At 42.7% G+C, this 18891-nt stretch overlaps 1 protein-coding gene across 1 annotated transcript in view; it reads right to left on the reverse strand.

Moving 5' to 3' along the window:
- The window catches only part of LOC120461568 (uncharacterized), a 122631-nt gene that overhangs the window by 81741 nt on the left and 21999 nt on the right, over nt 1–18891 (reverse strand). The window contains exons 2-3 of the mRNA XM_089118652.1: nt 3335–3418; nt 2776–2883 (exon numbers count right to left, since the gene is read on the reverse strand). Of these exons, the coding sequence (XP_088974778.1) occupies nt 2776–2883; nt 3335–3418 (192 nt within the window). The remainder of the gene's footprint in view (nt 1–2775; nt 2884–3334; nt 3419–18891) is intronic.

Here is an 18891-nt window from a genome sequence, read left to right on the forward strand (position 1 = left end):
CCTGATTGGTGTTGCATCATGACGTAACATGTGACGGCATAACCGGAAGCATATAAGCAGCACTGGCGCAACACATACCAGTCTCACGATGAAGCAAGATGCACTAAGGTCTCAAGGGCCGTGGCAGAACGACACAGTGGCTTTCTCCCTTCTCAGGGAACAAGGGTTATAGTCATAACCCGAGACGTTCCCTTTCGAGGGAACTCTACACTGCGTCGAGAATCGACACTTTGGGGAACGAATACCCACTAGGCCACGCATCGAATAGACCTGTCCAGGAGTGAAAATGACATAGGCCCTCAACTAGAATGAAAGCACATGTGCGCCAGGCATACTAGGGAGGTGTAGACTATAAAATCTGATGAAAGTGTGAGGAGAAGCCCATCCGGCTGCCTCACAAATCTCAAATCAAATCTGGTAGGGGAACAAATTCTATGGCCCCTTTGGCCAGAAGAGTCTGTACTTCTTGTTCCATAACCCGAGCCTGTTCTGGAACCACTGTAGTCGGCACCACCCCTGCAAACCTGGGGGGTCTGTGACTGAACTGCAGTCTGTAACCATCTTTTATTATACTAAGGGAACCAGTCTCTCGAGACTGGTCTCGGGTATTTTTTGGACACTTTTCTCGACTTCCTGAAGCGACATAACGGCAGGCACTAGATGAGAAATTTTTTGTGACCATAATTTTTGTTCTTTTTGAATTTTCTGTGGCAGACACCCCGGTGGAAGTTCACTGAAATTGATATGGCCCGAAAGCACCAGAGATGGCGGGACAGCATCTTTTTCCTGTGGGTTCCGCTGTGAGAACAACCTTGGTTGCCTCACAGTGGGGAGGACAGCCCTCTGAGGTCCTACCACCTCGGTTAGGACCTCTTCCCTGCTCTCTTAGCCTGAAGGACGGCCCTCAGGTCGCCTTTCTGGGTGGCAGTTCTTGGCTGAGAGCGTTTCCTCTGTTGCCAAGCTCCCGGAGGAGGGGCTCTAGAGGCAACACTTTCCTTCTGCTCTTGTCTATAAGAGGAGCTGGTAGACGGCTGGGGCTGGCCACTGGGACCAGCCCTCCTAAAAGATTTAGTGCGGCGAGGGAGATACTGCTGGAACGCTGCCGCTTGCTTCTTTGCCTTCTGAAACCTGTCGACGACAGTTGATACTGTGATTATAATTACAGGCTATAATATATAACTGATAACAGGCCAGAAGGCGAAAGCAGGGCGTCCATAAGAAAATATCTATCTTTATATTTTATTCCAGACAGATTCAGCCACAGGTGCCTCTCAGCCACCATAGCTGCCGTGGAACGACCGATGGCGCGTGCTGTTTCTTTAGTGGCCCGGAGAGACAGATCTGTGGCCTTTCTTAATTCCGCAATATCTGCAGATGATAGACCCTCGCCTTCATCTAAATCTTTGAGGAGATCGGCCTTATACGCCTGTAAAATAGCCAACGAATGCAGAGACGCACCAGCCCGACCAGCCGCCGTATATGCCCTGCAAACCAATGCTGATATTTCTCTACACGGTTTGCTGGTTTTCAATGAAGATGCCGCTTCAGGAGAAAGATAGCTCGCCAATGCTTCCTCCATCTGCGGCATCTTGCCATACCCCGCCTCCCTCGCACCCACAACATTGCTATAATCGCACGATGTACTGTGTGAGATGCGAGAGGAGTGGGGCTTTTCCCAAGATCTTTGATCTCTTTATGAAGATCTGGGAAAAATGGCAAACCCCGGCGCTGAGGTTGTGAACTGTGCTGCAGGAATCTCTTGTCTAATTTACTTGAATGAGAATCTTCCTGCTTATCTTGTGGCCAGCTGATGTTAAGTCTGGCCACAGCACGCATCACAACCTCAACCAACTCCTCATATCCAGAAACATGAGATGGCGAGTTAAACTCGTGTTCCTCACTCCCGATGCTGATAACATCCACTTCCTCAGAAGCGGATAATTCCAACACTTGAGCGAGCGTTATTGAATCTGCAGATGATGAACGAGAAAGTGCCTCGGCAGTCTCGTTCTCATCTGCAAGATCCTTTTGCGATCCTCACGATCTAAGCCTCCACGCCGCTTCAATGGATGTGGGACCTAAACCGCGGGGATCGCGAGCTTGGCGATCATCTTTAAAGATAGCCAAGCGGGAGCGCAGCACTCTCATTGGCAGTGCTTCACATTGTTCACAAGCAGCACCCTCGAGCTGCTTATGCGTGCTGCACTCCTAAACAGTTCACACAAAGCTGATTTGTGCCCCCACCCATAATGTATCTAGGGCAGGGGTGCACACATCTACTGAATTGTTCACTCGCCATGATATAATACTCTTTCAATCAGACAAACAACACCAAATAGACAGAGGCAGTTTCAACACAGAGCGCTTGCTGAAGAGCGAAAGCTTGTATGTGTTGCGCCAGCGCCGCTTATATGCTTCCGGTTATGCCATCACATGTTACGTCATGACACAACACCAATCAGGATTGGACTAGTTTCATTCATACTTCAGAGACGCACGCTAAGGGAGCGTTCCCAAAGTGTCGATTCTTGAAGCAGTGTAGAGTTCCCTCAAAAGGGAACACTTTCCTACTGGAGATAATTAAATCTCATTGGAAAAGGTTTAATGTTGCAAATAGTAATTAAATGCAGTATAGCTGTGCATTTGTTCATTTCTAACTACAGTTGGATGGATGGACATGTTTAGTTGCATGATTTATTTTCCATAGTGAATTTATGCCTCCTTGTGTCTGCCAAATAATACAACCCTATAATGCAATGTATACACCCAAAATACCTTTTATTAGATGATGGTGTTTTCTCACTGAACTCGGGTGGAAGATCATCTTTAGACCAATCACTCTTCAGAGACACAGAGCTGGACACATGTGAGCCTGATCTTACACTGATGACACAAAGAACAGAGAGAGAGAGAAAACACTTTAGTAAAGGAGGATCAACTGTGTCTGAAACACATCTATGTCTTTATCTAATCCTCCACAGAAACACACACACACACACACACACATACACACACACAATTTACAGTTTTATAGTTAATCATTTTATTTACTGGCTTACGTCAGTAAACGGATGGAGTGCAGCCATGTCTATGCTAAAATCATTTATTTTGATTAATTCAGCATCTAAAAGGTTATTAACAAATTATGAACTGTGATCTTTTCTATAGAGCAAACAGTGCTTTATATAATGTCAGAGTTAATTTAAGAAGTTCAAATTGAAGTTGGTCAACGTATTTGCAAATATAGAGCAATGTTTAAAGTTGTGTTATTGACAGGGAAACACAAAGTCCAGTGGAGTTTAAAGTGAGAGTGTGAAAACAGACGCAGTCTCACCTGTGTTTCTCTGAGAGACTCATCTGAGAGAGAGAGTCCTTTCCTCTTTCCTCTGACATACTGCAGCTAAACTGACCCTGAAAACTGATCAGAAAACACTCAATCCTTCAGCATCACCTGCAAATCACAACATTTAAACACATCAACAACATCTTATTGAAGAATAAAGAGTTATCATCAACAACAGCAACAGCAAAAACAATGTATCAAATAAAGTGAGTTACAAACAAATATATTGCCATGTAAAATAACCGAATGGTCTTTATCATTTCTGATTGTTTAATGAGTTTAACTGACTTTAATATGAATGCATCATTGGGGAACAGAAATGTACACTGTGCTGGGAAAACTGAACACAATATGATTACAGTATAATATCATTTTATAATCATATTTATCCAATCTTTGTTATTGTTAAATCGTCTGTCATTCAATCATTAGTTCAAGTTCACAAAAACTGTTTGAGTAAAAGTAACCAGAATTATAATAGACATACTGTAGTACTACTAGTTATAATTGCTATATATGAACTGAAATATTCAGTTCAGCAGATTGTTGTTGATTGACGTTAGGCTTCATCTGTCTGTCTACTGTAAATGTCTGCTTCAAAAATACCTTCGATTTCACTTCACAAAAAACAACTAGGCTAGTGACAATGCCCCCAAATTTTTGAGATACCCCTACCGGAGGTAGAACTAAACGAAACAATGTTTTTCCTCATCTCTAAGGCCTCATGTATGAAATGGATTCTTGGCTAAAAATATTTTACTGCTAAGATTATTAAATTAATATTGTATACACCCCAAAAAAAAAAAAAAAAAAAAAAAAAAAAAAAAACCAACTAAAATATAGCCTGTCTGTATGGGAGTTAAGGTATAAAAACTACTCCAGATCAATCACACAAGCTCTGAGAGCTTTAAAACTTGACATGTTTGTTGTCAGCAAGTTGCTTTAACTACTAGAATATCTTGATGTATGGAATAAATAGAGACATATAAACACCTACCTAAAATAAGCAGACATGAACAAACTTTATATTTATGCAGAATGTTTTCATTTACTTTGTGGTTGCTTTGCCAGAGATTATTATAGAGACACATATGATGGCTTGTTGGAAAGCTGGGGTTGTTCTGAATCCATCAATACCTAGTATGTTAATATTGCATGATAAATCAGGGTGTTCTGTCACTCAATGCATGAGGTGTCTAAAATGAAAGAAAACGGATCATTGACAAAATAGTCTCAAGTCCAAATCACATTATCAGTGGTGAGAAGAATGTTGACAAATTCATTATTACTGCAAAGTAAGTTACAAAAGGTAAGTGCTGATCTATATTTATATAGATCAGCATTTGAAACATTAAATAATGATACATTTCATAAAGCACAGTATACTTTACAATTCATATGAAACACAGATCCAATTGAATCAAGGAAACATTGGAATGGAACATTTTTTATTAAAATATGTACATCACTTTGAATTTTGTAATGGTCAAGTCATTACTGAATAATGGAAAATAATATTGTTAGCTTTTGTTTGTCCAGACCAGCCGGGGGCAGTAGAGCCTGCGCTGCTTATTTCACCCAATTGGTGTGATCTTTGATAAGATAAGAATAAGATAGTAGATATTTTTCATTTGATAAGCATATTGTTGTCTAGTGAGTTCGCTACTGTTAGGCTAATGGTTGGATCCAGCTGTAGCTAGCTACTTGATTGTCTTTATTGATATCTTCCTAAAGAGACAGGTAAATCATTACAAATATTATGTCATATGAAAAGGTTGACCTAACCTTGGCTGGGCGATATGGCCAAAAAAATTATCACAATATATATTTTTTATATCAGTCGATATAGATAATTATCACGATAAATGTCAAATTTGTATTTCTTTCAAGTTTAAAGGCAGATTTTTGCTCCTAAGTGAGAGAAGTGTAGCTCCTAAAACATCCTAAGGTTTAGGATGCAGATTTACCAAGTTAAATTTATGTTCATTAACAAAAACAGTAACATCTGTTTAAAAAAATGAACAACCTCAATTTTATTTGGTAAAATGTGATATTCTGACTTTGAGTTTTATTAAAAATTAATCATTGATCCAGTAACATTCATTTAGATCTTGAGAACCACAGATAAAACCAGGCCGGCATAGCCTATCACCTCACTATCATGGCAAAATGTAACTTTATGGTTTTTGGTATTTGTATGAAAAACAGTAGCCTAAATACATTATTAAATACTGTAATTATATTCCATCAGTCCTTTAATACATTGTCTACATTAATCATGTAATACAATTCAGTATATCCCACATTTCATGGTGCAGTTGATATTAGTAGGATAAGGTTACAGTTCCCTAGTAATAATGGGAATTTGTAGACGGAAAAGCCTTCTGTCTGTATAGTTGCACAGTGTTTCTCCTGTTTGTCAGCACTGTTCCCTCTGCCTTTAAACTGGTTTAAATCACTGAGACATTTGTGTTCTTCACTGAATTCAAGCGCTTCTCACTGTATATCGTGACGGAGACGATCAGAGTAAACACGTCTGTTCTAGTGAGTGACTTTGAGCCGAGCGGATAAATCATCCGTGTGGTGCGCGCGGTACAAATTAGTTTCGTAGCGTTTTTTTGCACATAAACATTATCGAACATTTATCGAACTCTTGATATTGCGATAATTATCGTTATCATTTTATCGCCCAGCCCTACAAGTAGCTAAATAGCTAGTTGTGCAAGTATGTACCCAACATCCTGTATGACTTTGTCAACTGGTGTGTTGATTCACATGCCCACAGAGATGACAAAACATGTGATGATGACCCAGCTTCAAAGGACAACCTGTGTGTTATCACAATCTGTCATGATCTCATTGGACAGAGCTGTCACATCCATACGCCAATCACACTGGGACTTGCCATTTTGATTCATCATGAGTTTGGCAGTAAGACACTCATCAATGAGCTCAGTGCAATGGGGCACTGTATTTCCTATACTGAGGTTAGGCACTTCCTTACATCTGTGGCAGCAGACCAAATATCAAGGACAGAAAGTGGTGTCTACATCCCAACTGGCCTCACTGGAGTCGCTGAACATGGAATTGTTGATGCAGCCATTACAACTTTGACCAAAATGAAGACACCCTGGATGGGAAGCGTACAACTAAGACTACAGCGTACAACTAACAGGCTAAGTCTCCACAGCAGATAAATGCCTAGCACGGGTTCCACAGAGGTCACTCACCACCTTAAGCACGTTTGATATGAATGAAGATAAACTTCACAGGTGCTTAGTCACATGAACTGCTAAAGAGTAATACAAAGTAATGTTCAATATGAATGTATGTTGTGAGGTTTTAAAGTGATTTGATATTTAATGCATATGATCATAAGCTTATCCTCTCATTTCAATTGTGATTACAGATACATCAAATCTACAAAGCGACCCGAACCACCTGAACTTGCCCAACCTGTGTAACTACACACAAACACAACAATCTCTAAAGCAGCTGAAGACAGAGATCTGGTATGGAAGCTGTCCCGATATGTAATTGAAAATCAGCAGCATGTACCTGCTTGGTCTGCATTTAATGCCTTCACATCAGACAATGCTTGTTCAGTAGCCAGTGTACTCTACCTGCCCTTCATAAGAGAATCACCCTCAGAATTGTCCACAATCTACACATCTATGACACGACTTGTACAGTGGTGGAGGAAGTACTGAATCTCAGTACTTAAGTAAAAGTACAAATATCCAGATAAATATTTACTTTAGTAAAAGTAGAAGTAACACAATGACAACGATACTTAAGTAAAAAGTAAAAAGTACCTGATTTTAAATGTACTTTAAGTATTAAAAGTAAAAGTACTTGCATAACAATTTATTCTCATGATGTCTATTTTCTAATGATTAATAAAACATTTAATTCTAACTCATTCAACCTAATAGCCTACTCCTATAATGATGTTCAATAATGATGGAAAAAAAATGTTGTCACCATTTCTGAAACAAGCTTGCAATTATGCAACACATCATGCTTATCCTTACTATATATTAATAACTATGTTTGGCAGTAAACGCCAACGATTAACGATTCAACGACAAAAGATTAATTTATGGTGTTATTCTGAACCTCTTGGCTTGCCATAATCCTAACCAAACGTATATTACACAAAGTGCGTTTCCTATGCACGTAAAAACAAATTTTCGCGTATAAATTGCACGATAAACACACTGCGTGCGAGACGCATTGAGTGTGACCGGGTTGATGTATCTATGGCAACCAAACGTCACTGGTGAGACAAACATGCAATGAACGGACGGTCAAATTACGTTTTGGCAGGGGAAAACCTGATCAGAAAATGTAATGAAAATTTAACGTTGTAGAAATGTAGTGGAGTAGAAAGTATAATAATTGCTGCAAAATGTAACGAAATAAAAGTAAAAAGTATGCACTATTTATTTTACTTAAGTAAAGTAAAGATACGTGAAAAAATTACTTAAGTAAAGTAACAAAGTATTTGTACTTCGTTACATTCCACCACTGGACTTGTACAACTTGCTGCAAAATGTGGACAGCACCATATTCTTGTGACAGCAGACCTTGCTATTTATAGTAAAGCACAACAGATCTTGTGGAGCAAACCATCCACCTTACAAGGAAGATCACAATGAGACTAGGAGTTATGCATATCACAATGGCTTACCTAGCAAGCATCGGAAAGCTCTATGGCGATGGTGGACTCTTTGACATACTAACTGAGTCAGATGTGTATGCAGAGGGAACAGCGCGACAGTTGCTTCAAGGGAAACAGCTGACAAGAGGAGTAAGAAGCATAAAGCTAGCCCCTGAGGCTCTTTTCAGGTTATTCTGGCAAGGCATGGAATCATGGCTTGAAAAAAAAAGGCCAATGTGCAATGACTGCAGCACAAGAGCAAATCCTACGAGATGTACAGCATGCATTTCATGGTAATGACAAGGCCACTGCTCAACCAACGCATTCTCATCCTTTAACGTCATATAGAACGCTATATGACAAAACGGCGCTATACTACGCACATGGCACCCGTTATCGTTAATATAACACGCGCTGTGAGGGCTAAGTTTAGGTGTGGGGTAGGGTGTGCGTGTCATATTCACGCTAAAGGATTTATAACGTCTTGGGTTCGCGTGTTATATTAACGATAAAGGGTGCCATGTGCGTAGTATAGCGCCGTTTTTGCATATAGCGTTCTATATGACGTTAAAGGATGAGAACGGGCTGGCTCAACAGCTCATCAGTGAGGTTGAGACTGAACTTCCTGGGATCCAGAAGAAAATCCAGATGTTCATAAATGAGGGAGTTAAGCAATCAGCAACCGTTGGATACTGGTTAATGTTCCTCAATGGTGCTGATCTATTGCTAAGGATTATTCGTTCAGAGCGTGAAGCTGACTTTCAACTTCACCTGAATTGCATGTGTGAAGTGATGCCTTGGTTCAGAGCTGCTGGCAGAACCAATTATGGAAAGTACATGCCAATCTATGTTGCAGAAATGAAAGCACTTGAACATGAACAACCAGAAGCATACACATTCATGCAGCAAGGTGGGTTTGTTGTTCGCCGGTCTGAGCATCGAAGCTTCAACTGTGTGGCTACTGATCAGGCACTGGAGCAAACCATTAATCGAGAAGGCAAGAGTCAGGGTGGAGTTGTTGGCTTCACATTAAGAAAAGGAGCTCTCACAAGCTGGTTGATGACAAGACATGTGACCACAGCATATGTGGATGCCATGAAAGAACTTTGTGACACTGATGATCAGAGCCCGAAAGCACACAAGGAGCATGGAGCATCCAGAATGGATCGAGACGAAAGAGACATACAGAAGATAATGGAAGCTGTGGAGCAGAAGCAGAATCCCTTTGATCTTGATAGCATTCCTGGTGAACTAATCAACAATGCAAGTGGCCAGGTTGCATCTGAGAAAGTTGCAAAAGAGCTCTCAAGCTTCCTCCAAGATGGTGCGAAGCAGAATTTTGATTTGAGGTCTTTATTTTGAACATGTAAATAATAAATAAAAATACAATTATTAATCAATGAAACAAGGAATATTAATTAAAAGAAACAAAACAAAAATGAACAAGGTAAAAAAAAAATCCAAACTTTCCAATACTTGAAGAAAAACAAAAAAAAACAAAAAACAACCCTCTATTTACATGTGCAAAAAGGAGTAGGAAGAAGTAAAACTTATGTACTCCTACCCTCTTATACCATATTTAAACAAATACCTAAAAAAAAAAATCGAAATAAGTAATCAATCTATAATCCATGAAAGTATTGATTCAGAAGTTCTATACACATAAGGATGTTTCCCTATACTTGACAATATTTATACTACGGGTTTATTCAATATAAGCTCAAGTTAACACTGTGTTTCTCTGTAACTCTGGAATATAATTTCTTTGAACATATTTTTAAAATTAATTATGTTTGGATATTGCTTAAATTCATTATTTAGATTATTCCACAACTTAACACCACAGACAGACAAACAGAAACTTTTCCTAGTTGTTCGATAACTGGTAGTCTTGAAGTTTGACCTTCCCCTTAAGTCGTAACACCCCTCTCTTTCCGAGAACCTTTTCTGTATACTGCCAGGCAATACATTTTTCCTAACCTTAAACATAAATATTGCTGTTTGAAATTCAATTAGATTAATTAGTTTTTTAACTAATTCTCTACATAAATGACATATGTAAAGTATCTGAACTACTCAAATTTGTATTATTTGCTGACGACACAAACATCTTTATTTCGGGTCAGAATTTACAGCAACTCCTGGACTTAATCACTTCAGAATTCATAAAAATAAAACAGTGGTTTTAACACTAATAAGTTAACATTTAATTTTAGCAAATCTAAATTCATGATATTTGGTAATTGTAAGTCAAACAATCAAGTTCAGCCACAGATCGAGGGTGTAAATATAGAACGAGTACATGAAATTAAATTCCTTGGAGTGATTATAGATGACAGGATTTGCTGGAAATCTCACATTAAACATATCCAAACAAAACTGTCTAGAAGTATCTCAGTATTGGCTAAAGCTAAGCACAATCTAAATTACAGATCACTCCACATTTTGTACTGTTCACTCGAGTTACCGTATTTAAATTACTGTATAGAGGTTTGGGGTAACACATATCAAAATTCATTGCAATCCTTATTTATGCTTCAAAAAAGAGCAATTAGAATTATTCATAACACAGGATATTTGGAACACACCAACACATTATTTTTACAGTCTAAAGATCCATTTGACATCGCTTCTGCGCACGGCACCTTCTCAGCAAGCAGGGCGCCATTGCCAATAATTGAATCGAAATGATAAAAAATAGAAAAACTTCACGGCACAGAGGATTTTTTTTTAACTGCTCGTGCCGCCCCCCCCATGTAACATTAAGAAATGCCGCCCCGGGCGACTGCCTGGTTCGCTCGTGCCTTGAACCGCAACTGTAACCAACGGTCTTTCTGAAGGAAATACTCCTTCTGTCACAAATTTTGCATTTTGACGAGATTTCGTTATTTTTAGAAACGTGAAGCCACACTTTGGACCGCCGACGTAAGCTACTCATGTTCGACTCGCGCGGTTATGCTAACACTTCCGGTAGACGCTTCTTCGTTGGTGTTGTTCAGCGGTTTCTTCTTCCGCTCGGCGGACTGTGAATATCGAAACTAGGAATCGAAATTTTAACTTTTGAACGATTCCGGGAAAAAAGAAAAGTTAGTCCCGGTTCCAATCGACACTCGATTCTCGATACCCAACCCTAGAAGTGAGTTTTGAGAAAACTTTGACTTAGTCTGAAAATTTGAACAAGCACAACTACAGGTCCCACCCCCTTGCTCTCTGCGCTACAACCCTCCCTCCACAGCTCGTCCTCCACAGCAGGCTAGTAAACAGGGCCACCGATGACGGTGGATAAACAGTTATGGCACATTCACTGATAGGGACTAAACGTCAACAATATGCTTTACATTGACTATGGCCTGCCCATACTTTGACTGCAAACTTGGTCCTCAAATCCTTATGTATTTTGCAATACATGTAACTTTATGTTCCACTCTTTCAATAATAAGTTATAAATAGCTAGTAAGATAACGTTAATATATAATGTCGATATATAATGCTAGATAAGGTGTGCTAGTACATTATTTCAGCAACATGACAAGCCAGTGAATTAGCAGGTTTCAATGGGCTCTATGCACGGCGGTATTTCCGGTGAAGCATTAGGGATGCTCGATACTCCATGGTTATACTAATGAAACGTTAGTCACAAAAACAGATAAAACAAACACCCCTCGTTGTGTTTATGCTTCTTTTTAAAATTATATTAAATAAACATAACCAGCCTATATATAAAATTACATCTAAACGTATGTACGTTTCGTTTCAAAGACGGGAGGACAGTTAATATTGAAGACTCTGCCATAATCCCGTTTTCTCCGGTTTTCCTCCGCTTTAATCTACACAACCGGAAATGGACGAGCATCCTTACGTCAAATGCGGAACTTATGCGTGCATATAGCCCATTGTTGCTTAGCAGCAGAGAGTGTGACTTTTTATCAACATGTTATGCGGCTACAATGGGCTGACAAATTAGACAAGATTGTTTATCGTCATCGGCCTTTTCCCCTTTACCTCTCTGTTTTATGAGCAGGTGTCCCTCGAGAATTGGCAGTTTAGGGTACTTCTCCGTCATAAGCACAACTGCAGCTCGCCGGCAATCTTGAGTTTGAACGACGGTACGCGCTCGGGCTGTGCAAGAGAGGGGTGTGATCAGCGCATACACGAACGTGATTGACACTGCTAAGACATTCCTCCTGGCCCTGATTGGTTGTTTCTGTCGGGAGCGTTTTTTCACAGATTATCTGTCTCATATTCTACTGTCAGGACATAATGACAGTTTTAACAAATATGTAAAAAATATTTTTTACAAAAGTTACCTACCCCTAGCCTGGCTGCGCCCTCCTACGCACTTCCGCTCAATTTCATTTTACTTCAGTACTACGTCTGGGATCGCTCCATATCCTTAGGTTTCCAGAAATCAATTTTTTGTAGGACCAATCAGCGAATAGAGGGAGTGGCTGAGAACGATGACGTTGATGTAAGCGCGTCAGTTTGAGTTCAGTAATGGCAGCGGAGAAAGACGTGAGAAAAGCCAGTCGGTCCGTTGTTGGTAAAGAAACTGCCGAATATACAGAATTTAAAGCCGGATTGTTATCATCTCACCTCTTGTTGCACAACGGAGGACCAAGTGAAGGAGGCAGAAAGGTTGGAAGTTTGTGCTGGGCAGCTCGTGCACAATGACCGTGACATTTTGGACTTTAGCCTGGTGTTCGCGGTGTTCGGAAGCCCCGAGTCCTGGCTGCTAAACTATTGTTGAAGATCCGCTCAGGAGTCATGTCAGTCGCTCATATTCCCAACAGTAAATTTACTGATTCTTGTGATGAACATTTTGAGCCCCTTTGTGTACTCGTGCAGGAGGTTGGTGTGTCAGTTGTACATGTTGTAAATCATACAAATTGGTTGTGATTAAAAAAAAAATTGTCATAAATAAAAATTTGAAAACCCATACTTTGGAGACTATATTTGATTTTCAGTTTTAGATGTCAATGGTTAATTTGTTTTAATAAAAAAAACAAATAAATGCCATATAAAAATGTACAAACACATACTTTGAAGACCATAATTAAGGTAATTAAGAAACAAAAATATGTAATATGAAAAATTGTTGTTTATTACACATCTGCAGATAGAGACAGACTGATGATCATTCACTGTAACGTTAGCTGCTACAGCATTTGCGGCAGATCAGAAACGACCACAGCGGCGTATTTGTAATGATTAGACACAGCTTCGACCATTGACTGAATAATCACTGTCCTTCATGTCAAATATACATTTCGAATTAATAATTGTTCCTAGATTAACAAAACCTGCAGCTCTCGTTGACTGAAATCCTATTGTAAATTTAATCCTCTGATCATTCGGAGTTCGGACTTGTTGTTTCTTTTACTGTCTATGGTTGTTCCAGCCGTTTCGGCGCATGACATACGTCACTCACGACCACACATTAGCGATTGGCTATGGCAGATCGTGAGTGACTCTGGGCAGATCCAATAGATTTGAACTTTAATAGTGAACCCGCCTACAAGGAAGGAAACGTTTCTCAATTGAGGGAGGCCAGACTCTCTGTACAAATGAAATGTATGTACGAGAGTCTGGTAGAACCAGGCTAACCTACCCCAGCTTTAAACACATAAATGTCCGCGAGTGTTATTAGATTTGGTAGGCATTGTGCTAAATTGACATCTGTAGAAATGTTTTCTGAATCATAGATGAAATCAAATCCAGTGAGTGGCAGGTTTAGGTGTCATCAGTTCAATTGATTCAGTTACATTAGACACTGAAGCTTCAAAGCGCGTATCGAGTTCGCAGTGCAATCTCTCCTGAAGTACAGCCCTGGTGAAAAATAAATGTATATTAAAGTATATTAAGTATATTAAATCTTAGCCTACTATAGTTGAAGCCAGATAATCATCAGTGTATACTTGAAGCATGCTATTTTAGAACAACTACATTTGTACTTAATATATTTTAGTTGTAATTAAATTGTAGAAAAGCACAATTTGAGGTGTAATTAGTGTACTTTTACGTGCTAAAATGGAACAACTTCAAGTATACTGTATATGGCTTTATGTACTAATATACACGCTTGATTAATAAGCATTGAGTGTACCATATCTGTGTTAGAAGTACATTTAAAATGCACTTTGAATGTCTTATGAACATATAAAAGCATTATACTTTTAAAATATTATTATTGTGATGATAGTATGCTCAGTTCTACTTTGGGTTTATTCAAATTGGTAAGAAAGTACACTTTTTAGCTACTTAGCTACTATCAATATCTGTTATTACTCTGCTAAGGCTACTTTTTGGTTAGCATGTAGGCTACCATACTGAAGGCTGAATTAATTAAGGGACTACCAAGGGGCAACCTCCCCGTCTCTCTCTTGAAGCCAACACGGAAGTGAATTAAACTGCAATTCATCGAGGGGCCGCATGAGGCTGGCTGCAAAAGCGAGTCAAATCTGTATCTCCCTCAAGTTAAAATGTCTAACTTCATAGCAGAAAAAAAACATGTTGACAGCCTGGTGGCAAATAGTTGTTTTGGTCTATATCGCTAATTTTGCCCTTCATGACGACTGTGAGGGGGCTGAATTTTTTTTACAACTGTTTAAATTATATTTAAGCCTTAATGTTCTGCATAATTAAGGGCGTGGCCATTTGAGTGACAGGTGCCGCTGCTTTCACTGCTAGTCATTTGTCTGCTGTCTGTTAGCGTCACCCTCAGCTGTGTTTGTGCTTTTACCAGGAGTATTTCACACATGTATTATACCTTCGCCCGTGCACACCGTTGGATTCCGTCGTGTTAAGTATGGAGAGAACAACCAGCTCTGTTTCCAGCTGTTTCCCTCGCATGCACTAATGGATGTCTGATGATTTCAGTGCTTTCTCTCCGTCCATGCAATAGATGCACACCCTTGAATGAGCGCCGGATTTCTAGTTCATATACTCGAACTTCTGTTCTGAGGTAATATCTTTGGTTTGACCCATCTGAGAAACTGAGAGGCGGCCAAAATCAGATTGTAATGGACTGAATTAAAGCTCTTTACGAACTTGACGTGAGATGCCGACTGACATATGTGCTTGCGTTGAATCACTGTCACATGCACAAGCTTAGAGCAATATTGTACTAATACATTTTTAACTAGCATAATAATAATGCATCACGATGCACATAGTTGACTGTATGTTTTTAGAAATGTGTGTGAACTGTGTTATGTACTTGTATACATGCTCTTAACTAATTGCCCCTTGTGAGATTAATAAAGTTGATAAAAAAGTAAATAGTCTCACTTTTAGTTAAGTCTTAACTATTATAATATTTCGAAGGGCAAAAACATGAACTTTAACCATTGGCTTTACTTTGTCAATCAGCTGTCAATTCAGCGCGAGGGCAGTAACATATAGCATTAGTACCTTAGCTCCACCTGCGTCCCGCCTCTTTGCCCATTTTAATTTATCCGGTAGTGACGAGAGGTGACGCACTGCCAAGATGGCGACGGCCGGCCCCGCCCACTTTAGGCTTCAAAAACGCTCTTCAGAAACCTATGGGTGACGTCACGGATACTACGTATATATTTTTTACTGTCTATGATTATGGCCAAGCAGGCACGCTTAAAATAGCATCTGAATGTACATGCAACGCGCCACTGACTTTAGACCAGGTTTTTTCTGGTCATTGGCGCAATTGTTCCCTTTCGTAGTCACTTCGAGTTACGTCAGAAGTGACGGAGATTGGGGGATTTCGCATAGAAAGCCAATCCTCTTCGAGTATTTAAACACGAGCCAATGGCATGCAATGCCTTGGGGCTGCGGAAATTTGCATAGCGTACTCCGCCCTACTCCGTGAGTATAAAAGGAGGAAGTGAACGCAACCGCAGTATGTTTTCGCTTCGGAGCCAAGAGAACCTCTTCACTCCTAAAAGCTAATTCAAGACTCTTCGAGAACGAGCGTCCTCTTCAGTGTTGGTGTGACGGCGGTACCCAGCGAGATTCTGCATCGCCTGCGATCTGAGCAGTGGTCTGCCAGACTTTGCACTTCTCCCTGGTAGCCTCAGCGCTGAAAGAGTGAATTTCTCCTTTCTCATAAAAAGTGAAAGAGCTGCACGTGGCACGTCTTTTTAAAGATAGTTCGCCCGTGTCCTTCTGGATGTGGTAGATTTCTGTCATCATCTGATGGTCACGAACGCTGCTTTGTATGCCTGGGCATTCAGCATGCAGCAGCAGCGTTCGTGGATGATTCATGTTCCTTCTGTGGGAGCATGACCATCTCCACACTGAGGTCGAGGCTCAATGATCTCACTAGAGTGAGAGCCCCGGTCCCCCCTACTCGATCGGCTTCCTTCACGAAAGGGGGCCCGTCGACCCGGGGACCCGGCGATCTAACGGTGACGGTGTGGGATAAAACCCCGACGATTCCTCGGGCCACACCTCCCGCCTCAGTGCGTGAGCCAGCGAGCGCCAGCTCGATTCGGTCGGCTGTCTCTTCGGCGGCGCCGGCTGCTTCTAGCAGCGCTCCAGATGATGATGTGATGTCTATCACTGCATCACTAGGCGGGCTTGAGTCCTCGGGAGAGGAAGATCCGGCTGCGTTGCCTCCTTCGGGAGTGCCAGCGTTGTCCGCGTCAGATCCCGAGCTGACGGCCATGCTGTCTCGAGCCGCTGGGAGTATCGGGCTAGAATGGAAACCTCCATCCTGCCCCGATCTCTCGCGGATGGATAATTGGTATCTGGACAAAGCTGCCGCCGCAAGGCCACGGCCAACTCCAATACCTTTTTTCCCCGAGCTGCATGCGGAGTTATCACGCTCTTGGGGGGCTCCTTTGTCCACTCGAGAGCGCGATCTCTCCCCCGCCTTTCCCCCCCTCGACGGTGGGGCCGCCCGTGGGTACACTGGGATGCCCCCGGTGGAGCGCTCTGTTGCGATGCAGCTGTGTCCACAGAGCGCCTCCACCCGTGGTCCTCCTAAGCACCCATCCAAAGCCTGTGGGTTCTCGTCTGCTATGGCGGCGCGATCCTATAGAGCGGCGGGACAGGCGGCCTCCGCTTTGCATGCGATGAGCACTTTGCAGGTCTTCCAAGCGAAGATGCTCAGAGACATGCACGAGGGCGGGACTGACTCGACGGCATTTAAAGATTTGCGGTCCGCCACTGACCTTGCTCTCCGGGCAACGAAAGTGGCCGCTCGCGCCGTCGGTCAGGTGATGGCCACTTGTGTGGTTCAGGAGCGCCATCTCTGGCTCAACCTGGCAGATACGCGGAGCGCTGAGCGGACTCGTCTGCTCGACGCTCCGCTCTCCCAGGTTGGCCTTTTCGGCGGTGCGGTCGAGGACTTCGCCCAGCAGTTCTCCACCGCCCAGAAGCAGACGGAGGCCATTAAACACATCCTGCCCCGGCGACCAGCTGCTGCCTCCACCCAGTCATCGGCGCAGGTGCCTCCCTCTGCTCGCCGCCGAGGACGCCCCCCTGCGGCTCCCCTCCCTCCCGCCCGGCTCCAGCAGCAGCCTTCACCCGGGCCCCGGCGTCGAGGAGGCCGCAGGCCGGCGTCACAGCCCCCTCAGGCCGCTCGCCCCGCTAAACGCCAGGCCAAGCGAAGATCCTGACACGGGCCGCTCAGTGACGATCTCGAGTCTTTCACAGGAGGTGGTAGCAGGCCCCCTCCTTCCCCCGGTGGAGGGCCGGGGGAGAATCTTTTGTTCTCAGCTCCCCGCTGCTCACCCACGGGTGGGCAGCACCCTGAACTGGTTAAAGAAAGACTTGACATCCTCACTGAGCTCACAGACTGGAGTGGGTGCGCTCGATGCCCCCGTGCGTCAGCCCACACACTCCTCTCTGTCTCTGAGGGCGCGGAAGGGTGCGTGTGTCGCCCCCGGGCTACGCCAATCCCTTCCCCCTCTATCGCCAGACCCCCGGCAGAACAGACCCCCGTGGAAGGCTCCGCTTTCCCTGGTCCCTTCTGTCGGGGAGCGGGCTTCGACGCATCCGAGCGGGGTAACTCCTGCACGCGTGCCAGTCGACCCGCACCGCTGCCCCTCCGGGGGGAAACGTCTGTGGTTCGCATGACCCCGTTGGCTCACTTCCTGGAAGCCTGGTTAGTGTCACAGGTCGAGGGGAGGAACGCTCGGGTGACCAACCACCCCCCCTCTCTAACGAGTCACCACCGTGAGGAGCCGACACCACAGGCACACAACAGAGGACCACAGAGACAGAGATAAGTTTCAAAGGAGTAACAATCTTTATTGAACCAAGGGTTTCTCACAGTTTAAGATACTCTCATGGATGCATGATAATGGAGCAGGGGGTTGCAGCTTACTTCTCCCCCAGTGGTGCTGCAGACTTCCAGACTCATACAGTAAGTATGGCAGGTAAGGATTCTTCACAGTACAGGGTACTCTCGTTGGTGCACGGTAATGAAGCAGTGGATTAAAAGCTTACTCTTCCCCCAGCGGTGCTGCAGACTTCCAGACTCATACCGTAAGTATGGCAGGTAAGGATTCTTCACAGTACAGGGTACTCTCGTTAGTGCACGGTAATGAAGCAGTGGATTAAAAGCTTACTTTTCCCCAGCGGTGCTGCAGACTTCCAGACTATGGCAGGTAAGGATTCTTCACAGTACAGGGTACTCTCGTTGGTGCACGGGTTAAAAGCGTACTTTTTCCCCAGCGGTGCTGCAGACTTCCGGACTCATACAATAAGTATGGCAGGTAAGGATTCTTCACAGTACAGGGTACTCTCTCTCTCTTTAGTTCACAGTAGGGCGACAGTGGGTTAAACGATTACTTTATCAGCGTTGCTGTATACTTCTGGGCTCAAACAGTAAGTAGAACAGGTGAGGATAGTCACAGTACTCTCTCTTCAGTTCACAATAGGGGGACAGTGAGTCATAAGGTTA

This window comes from Pimephales promelas, chromosome 2, assembly GCF_988280905.1.
Source record: "Pimephales promelas chromosome 2, fPimPro1.hap1.1, whole genome shotgun sequence".
Lineage (NCBI taxonomy): Eukaryota > Metazoa > Chordata > Actinopteri > Cypriniformes > Leuciscidae > Pimephales > Pimephales promelas.